This window comes from Myotis nattereri, assembly GCF_964212035.1.
Source record: "Myotis nattereri genome assembly, chromosome: 19".
Lineage (NCBI taxonomy): Eukaryota > Metazoa > Chordata > Mammalia > Chiroptera > Vespertilionidae > Myotis > Myotis nattereri.
The window spans coordinates 22,041,822-22,049,801 of record NC_138095.1 but is presented as its reverse complement, the minus strand read 5'-3'; the positions used below and the strand labels follow the sequence as shown (position 1 = coordinate 22,049,801).

Below are 7,980 nucleotides of genomic sequence, written 5' to 3'. Positions count from 1 at the left end.
TAAGTCTAGCCCTAACCGGCTTGGCCCAGGGGATAGAGCATCGGCCTGTGGACCAAAGGGATCCGGGCTCAATTCCGGTCACGGTCACGTTCATTTCCGGTCAAGGTCACATACCTTGGTTGCAGGCTCCTCCCCTACCCGGGCCCTGGTCTGGGCTCATGCAGGAGGCAACCAATCCATGTGTGTTTCTCTCACATCGATGTTTCTGTCTTTCCCTCTCTCTTCTACTATCCCTAAAAATCAATGGAGCCTCAGGTGAGGATTCGCCAACAAAATAAAAATAAAAAGTGGGAAAAAAATAAAATCAGGCAAGTTTCAGGCAGACTGGGCCCTCTGGTCACCCAATGCTGAGATCAGGGGTCAGCAAACGCACAGAGCCCAATCCAGCCTGCTGCTTGTTTATAAATAAAGTTTTATTAGAACCCAGCCAACCCCATTTATTCACAACAGTATCAATCGTGGCGCTGCATTGGGTATGATAAGGGAGTTGAGAAGTTGCAACAGGGACCCTGCTGCCCGCAAAACCTAAAATATTTCCTGCCTGGCCCTTTAAGAAAAAGTGCGCTGGCCCCGAACTTTTAAATGGCAGCTAGTCGGTACCCCTGGGAGCTGGACAAAAGCCATGAAGTCTGCGGGAGGAGCAGGTGGGTCCTGGGTGTTAATGGGAATCCGGCCCCATGTTGGACGGAGAGGACACGGTGGGGTCCTGAGGGGGCTGGCATTGATGCATAGAATTGTCTGAGATTTGGGGGGGCCCAATTCTGTAGGCCAGAACTGGGTCAAAGGGGGAGTTGAATAAAGCGGTCCCTTCCCTTACCTCCAAACGGCCTGAAACCTTCCCCAGCTGCTCAGGGATATACCAAGATGCCCTCCCCACCACCCCACCCCACCCTCACCCCCCACCCCCTCTGCCCAAGACACAATACTGTTAACCCAACAGCCTGTGCATGGGGCTTCCTGAGGGGGATGGATTGGGGGGGAAGGACCGACCCCCCACCTGAAGGAGGCACCTTGATGTCTCGAAGCATTCAGCCAGCTCATGTTCATCAAATATTTACCGAGTGTGGCCACGCTCAGTGGTTGAACGTCGACCTATGAACCAGGAGGTCACGGTTCGATTCCCGGTCAGGGCACGTGCCTGGGTTGTGGGCTTGATCCCCAGTGTGGGGCGTGCAGGAGGCAACTGATCAATGATTCTCTCTCATCATTGATGTTTCCATCTCTCACTCCCTCTCTCTTCCTCTCTGAAATCAATAAAAAATATATTTTAAAAAAATGTACCAACTACTGGGCCTGGGCTGGGCAGCAGAATACGGGACACTCCGGGGTACGAGACGGAGCCCAGCCGGAACCTGGGACACAGGGGAAGGCGAGAGAAGGCAGGATGGGGGGTTACTCTGTCACCAGCAGGGAGCTCGCTGGCCCATGCAGTCTCAAAGAAGGGGTAGCCTTGGGCTCCCCAAGCCTGCCCCGGCCCTCACGGGCAAGGGGAGGAAGGGGATATATGTACTACTTTCAACAATAAAGAACTATTTTTAAAAAATAGTGGAAACTCAGAAAGAAAGGGAAAAAAAAAGACCTCACCCTGGGCTCCCCAGAGGGGTAGCTGAGAACACCCCAGCTGCCCCCAGCGGGATACAGCATGAGTGGTCTCAGGAACCCCACGCTCCTCAGGACCCACCCCCCAAATGCTGATTGGCAACCAGAAGACGAGAGCAGTGGGTGAGGGCAGGGGACCTGCGTCTCCCCTGGGCTCGTGGGAATGAGATGCCAGCGGCCAGGAGGAAGGAGAGGCCTCAAACCCTGGCCGCCCTCGGTCCTGCTGGCGTGGCCAGGGTCCTGCCCTAGAGATCCCTCCCCCAGGGGCTCGGAGGAAGCCCAGACAGGTGGCCCAGGGCCCGAGCGCTGGGCGGCGGCCGTGGAGGGAGCATCCAGGAGCCAGGGTCCTGCTCAGGGGCACGGGCAGGGGCGCTAAGGGAGAAAGCTGTGCAGGGTGAGGTCGTCCCCATTGTGGTCCTCCCCGGGCCCTTCCAGTAGGCCCGGGCCCTTGGCGGCGGGCAGGCTCCCGTTGGCGGTGGCGGCGGGCGCCTCCCCACCCTCGGGCAGCAGGGAGGAGATGCAGACCATCTCGGTGGGCGAGTAGCTGCGCACGTGGTACATGTGGTTCCTGCGGGAGAGGCGGACGGCCAGCACCACGGTGCACACCAGGAAGGTGGTGGCCACCAGCGCTAGGATCAGGATGGCCAGCAGGCAGTGCTTCACGGGCATGTAATCCGGGCCCTTCGTGAGGCCGGGGGACGCGGAGCTCGGTGGGGAGAGGCCCTGGCTGCTTTTCCCCTGATGGATGAAGGCGTCCGATGAATTGCTGGCGGCCATGGTGGTGCCCCCGTGAGGATCAGACAGCACGAGAAAGGCCGTGGAGAGACCCCTTGTGGACAGCGCCTTCATGGTGGCTGGCTCCTTGGACAGGGTCTCTGTGGTAGTGGGCTCCGTGGGAGGGGCCGCTGTGGTAGCCGGCTCTGTGGCCAGGGCCTCTGCGACTGCAGGTTGCGTGGTCAGTGGCTCTGTGGACAGGGCCTCCGTGGCTGCAGGTTGCGTGGTCAGTGGCTCTGTGGACAGGGCCTCCGTGGCTGCAGGTTGCGTGGTCAATGGCTCTGTGGGCAGGGCCTCCATGGCTGCAGGTTGCGTGGTCAGTGGCTCTGTGGACAGGGCCTCCGTGGCTGCAGGTTGCGTGGTCAATGGCTCTGTGGGCAGGGCCTCTGTGGTGGCCAGCTCTGTGGATGGAGCCCCCTCTGTGGATGGAGCCTCCGTGATGGGAGGGATTGTAGAGCCCAGATCTGTGGTCAGAGGGCCAGGTGTGACAGGAACCCCCTGTGAGGCCAATTCCATGCTGAGCTTCCCAGGGGTTGCCTCTCTGGCATCCAGGCCAGCAGAGTCCCCTGTGGTCACCTCCGGAGTGGCTGGCTCGGGGGTACCAGGCCCTGCAGACTCTCTCTGCCCCAACGTTCCCATCACAGCCTGAAGCTTGGGGCTCAGGGTCACACCCGCTGTGATAGTTTCAAGCGTGTCTGGAGGGTCTGTGCCATACTCATCATTGTCATTGTACTCTTCCAGGTCATCCTTGTCCCCATCCGCCGGGGCCTGCTGGAGGCTGGGGCCTAGGAGGACCAGCAGCAGGAGGAGTTGCAGTGGCATGACACCTGCAGGGACACACGGACAGAGGGACGTCAGGACAGCTCCACCCCTGGGCTGCCGAGCCCCCCGGGCTGGGATGCTGGGCGGCCACAGCTGGGCGTGTGTTTGCTCTGGGGCAGATGCTTGGCTGCAGGCACCCTCCTGACCCAGCGCGTGCCCGGTGCACAGCGGGCCCTCCGCCAAAAGCAGCTTTTCCCACTGATCAACATGAACGGCAGCTTTTCCCACTGATCAGCGTGATAACACCCGTGCATCAGAGCGTCGCCCCCATACACCGAGGTTGTGGGTTTGATCCCCGTTCAGGGCACATACAAGCATCAACCAGTGAATGCATAAGAAAGTAGAACAACAAGCCAATCTTCCTCTCCCCCTCCTCCTTCTTTCTAAAAGCAATAAAAATTTTTATAGAAAATATGAACTATTAGAGCTTCTAGTTATATTGACTTTTATGTCCCCCCTTCTTGATCCCTATTTTTGTATACATCGGTAATATAACCTGAGTGGTGTCGTTCCTGTATACAATTCATCTGTAGATCCATGCACTCATCCGCTGATGGGGGGGCCCAGGAGCAAGAGCCTGGAGACCCCAGGTTTGGACCCTGGAGGCCTCTTGGTGTCTGGTCCTGACCCCTCTGTTCCACTCTCCCCAGTCTTGGCTCCCTGCCCCTCCCCCCTCCCCCTTCCCTCAGCTGCACAGTTTTTCTTTTTCTGTCTCAGGGTCTCAGCTCGGTCTGGCTCCCTCTGGCTATGTCCTTGCTCACACGAGGGGGATGGCAGCACCTACCTCTAGGCTCTTGTGACATGAAACGAGGTGATGCAGAGCCCTTAGCACTCTGTTCCCAGCAAGCTCCGGCAAAGGGGGCTACTTTGATCTTTCACAACCCTATCCCGCAAGTCCTCCAGGGCCCAGAGCCTTTTCAGACTGGCCCTGCCCTCAGGGAGCTGACAGGCATCGTTGGCCTGTGGGTAGGGTCACTGTCCACTTCAGCCTCTGGGCTAGGAAGCCAGAAAGGGCAGCGCCTCTGCCTTCGGCCAGCTCCCTGGTCTCGCTTCTTGGCACCGTGAACACTCCTGCTTTCCCGTTCTTCCTCCCTCCTCACACTCCCCCTGGCACTGGCTGGTGGGTGTGCAATTCAAAACCCCGCGATGAGTGACAGCTGTGTTCCAGGCAGGATTCAGGTATTTCTGGGTCCTCGGACATAAGACCCTCCGCAGTGGGCCACCCCTGCCTCAGCGCCGGGGGCAGAGTGAGCCTGCGTCATTTCCAGAACCTTCCCTTGCTCATCGCGTGATTTGGAGCAAAGAGCAGTGACTTGCTCACAGGCCCCTCAGCTTCCAGCCTGACTCTGACCTCCTTCCCCTGTGGGTGAGAATTATGTTGGTTTCTGAAATGCCAAGCTGCTCAGATCGGAGAATAATTTCTTAAACCCAGCTTTATGGTATTTGCATCAGACACCTCTGGCCCTCCCGATTATCCTCATTTCGCTGTGGAGGGATGAGGCTCAGAGAGGCGAAGCGATTTGCCCAAAGACACACAGCTGGCGAGAGGCAGAGATCAGAATTGAACCCAAGAGGATTCAGGACGGCTTTGAGGAGAGACCTACCCTAGCTGTGGGGGCAGAAGGAGCAGAGGCTTGGAGGAGAGCTTAGCTTGCTGTGTTTGTGGCTCGGGTTGGGGAACAAGTTCGGAGAGGGGGGCGTAGAGTAAGAATAAGAAGGACCTTAAAGGCCATGTCACCTAGAAAGGCCAGCCCCATATGTACCAGGTGCCATGCAGGGCACAGGACTGGGAGCACAGACTATGGGGTCAGACAAGAAGATGTTTGAGTCCTGGCTCTGGCTCTTACGAGCCGTGTGACCTTGACACAGACCTTTGCCTTTCTGAGCCTCGGCTTTCTCATCTGTAAAATGGGAATAACACACAGTACCTATCCCATAGGGCTGTTGAGAGAATGCAGTGAGATGATGGATTTAGAAGTTCCCACAGTAGGTGCTTAATAAATGTGTCACAGACACATATACATGCACACCCACATACATGTTCTTTGCCCGCTAACCTGCCTTCTGGAGGCAGAGTTTCTTTGCACATGGGCGGGGGGGGGGGTGCCTTTTGGGGGAAGAGTATGTGGCCTAACCTTGGCCCCACTCCCCGGGGGGCACAGGCACTTTGGAAGAAGCCACCAGCTCAGAGCCATATTTCATAATTATGAGAAGATTCACCCCCACCTCGGGCAGTTCTCAGTTCCTGGAAGGCTGAGCCCTCAGCCACTTCCTGCAGAGGGAGGGGCAAACCCAAGGCCCAGCCCACCAGTTCCTGGGTGGGGAGAGGCCTCTTGGTGAGTCAGGGCCGCACGTTCTGAAGCCTGGCAGCTGGGAGGATACCATGGGGGGGGGGGGGGGGGCCCGGGCCTGTTCCCAAGGGGGGCCCTCACCCCGGCCCCATCCCCACAGTCCCGTGCTTGCAGAGGGGTGGGGTGGGGCCGGGGGGAGACCACTTGGCAGCTGTGTGACCCTGGGCAGGTCACTTCACCCTCTCTGAGCCTCAGTTTCCTCATCTGTGAGACAGGTCCTATTGCTTCAAAGACTGGTGGCGAGCATGGAAAGAGATGCGGCCGGGAAGGCCCCAATGCTGGCATCTGCAGGGGGGGTGCTTTATGTGGGGGGCTCTCTTCAGGGCAGTGGACAGAGGAGCAGAGGAAAGGTGCACCCCAGGGAGGGTACAGAGATGGCAACGCCCCTGCCACCCCTGGGCACAGTTAGGGCAGCCGCAGGGGCCTGTGAGGGCAGACCCCGCCCCTGTCTGTTGAGCCTGGGTTTTCCCATCTGTAAAATGGGAATAACACACAGTACCTAGCCATAGACAAGTGCACTGGGAAGCCCACGTGACCCCGCCTGGGCCCACCCAGGGCCACCAGCTTGCCCTGAACGTCCCTGACATTAGTGCTGAACGTCCCCGATCCCGTCTCCCTCAGTCCCAGGCACTGGCCTATTTAGTGGGAAGAACACGCGGCTCCCAGAGCTTCTGTGGCTCCTGGGGCCACGCAGGTCGCAAGGAGAGGAGCCGGGAGTGAGCACTGCCTGTGAGGGGTAGGACAATAACTGATATTGGCTCAGATACACGTACTATAACCAAAAATGTATCACAAAGCCCTCACTAGCCCTGGCCAGTTTGGCTCAGTGGATAGTGCATCGGCCTGCGGACTGAAGGGTCCCAGGTTCCATTCCAGTCAAGGGCACATGCCTGGGTGGCGGGCTCGATCCCCAGTGTGGGGCACGCAGGAGGCAGCCGATCAATGATTTCCTTCTCGTTATTGATGTTTCTATCTCTCTCTCCCTCTCCCTTCCTCTCTGAAATCAATAAAAATATAAATGATAAAAAATAAAGCCCTCACTGTGGATGGATCATCCCATCATAGGAGGGACCTCCATTCTTCACTCCACACTGGCTGCGATGATGCCCATTATACAGATTAGGAAAACAAGTTTCAGAGTGGGGACTTCCTCCAGGCCTCACCTCAACTCTCCTCCAATGGCAGGAAAACAGCCGCTTACCACAGGAGCGGGGCTGGGCAGGGCTCTGAGAGAGGGACAGAGAGCTGTCACACCCTACTTGTCTGCTGCTCACCTAGCGGCAGGGCAGGTGCTGCCCATTTCCTGTCTTCCAAGCTAAAACCAAGCTGCTTCTGCCGAGCCCCACCTGGGCTTGGGGGGGCGGGGGTTAGGGGGACACACACCCCAGCTCCAGAGACCACCCTGGGCCACTCGTGACCTCCCACTCAGAATATTGGACCCCAGGAGTCCCAGCGTTCATGTTCCTGGAACCTTAGGATCCGGAAGACTGAGCATCTCAGGGTGTGGGCTGAGCAGCCGCAAGAGAAGGGACGGCTCCAAACCCACAAGTAGGTCAAACCGAGGCCACATGACCCCGCACCGCCCACCACCACCACCACCACCACTACCCCACCCCACCCCGCTGCCACACACACACCCTAATCCCAGTGCAGGTCTAAGTCCTGGCAGCCAGGACAGGGACTGGCCCAACTTGGGATCAAATCTAGTATGAAAACCAGATCCAGCCCTAGCCAGTTTAGCTCAGTGGATAGAGAGCATCAGCCTATGGACTGAAGGGTCCCAGGTTCGATTCCAGTCAAGGGCGCATGCCCTGGTTGCGGGCTTGATCCCTAGTAGGGGTCATGCAGGAGGCAGCTGATCAATTATTCTCTCTCATCATTGATGTTTCTATCTCTCTCTCTTTTCCTCCCCGCCATCAATAAAAATATATTTTAAAAAAACAAAAACCAGCAGATCCAAATCCAGCCCTATCCTTTACAAGCTGTGTGACCTCGGGCAACGGAGCTCACCTCTCTGAGCCAAGGATTCCTGGCTGGAACCCAGGGATGATACTAGGACCTGCATGCACCGCGTGGGCTGTGGGCTGAAGCGAGCGGTCCAGGTGGGGTGTTTAGCCCGTAGGAAGTGCTCAATGAAGGCCACTGTTGGCATTGTTGTTCTACACGTAGGGCCACATCCCTGAAAAATCCCCAACCCGGGGCCGCTTTGATGCACCTCTGACATTGTCCGTCAGAGAGGGCCAGGACAGGAAGCCCTGGAAACCTCCACAGCCAGCCCTGGGTGCCCTGGGCAGCCTGGCCTCGGTTAGGAAATCACACATGCCAAGTGCAGACAGTGCCAGGCACTGGTCGAAGAGCTTTACATGGACTATTCGCTCATTGGGCCTTACACCTCGAAGCGTCTGCTTCTCCCCTCCACGCCTGGTTTTCTCAT

At 57.7% G+C, this 7,980-nt stretch overlaps 1 protein-coding gene across 1 annotated transcript; it reads right to left on the bottom strand.

The window, feature by feature from the left end:
- Positions 1 to 407: 407 nt before the first annotated feature.
- On the bottom strand, positions 408 to 3,198 carry SELPLG (selectin P ligand). Its single transcript, XM_081114208.1, has one exon. The coding sequence runs from the start codon at positions 3,193 to 3,195 to the stop codon at positions 1,972 to 1,974; it is 1,224 nt and encodes a 407-aa protein (XP_080970334.1). The 5' UTR covers positions 3,196 to 3,198; the 3' UTR covers positions 408 to 1,971.
- Between the last annotated feature and the right edge of the window lie 4,782 nt (positions 3,199 to 7,980).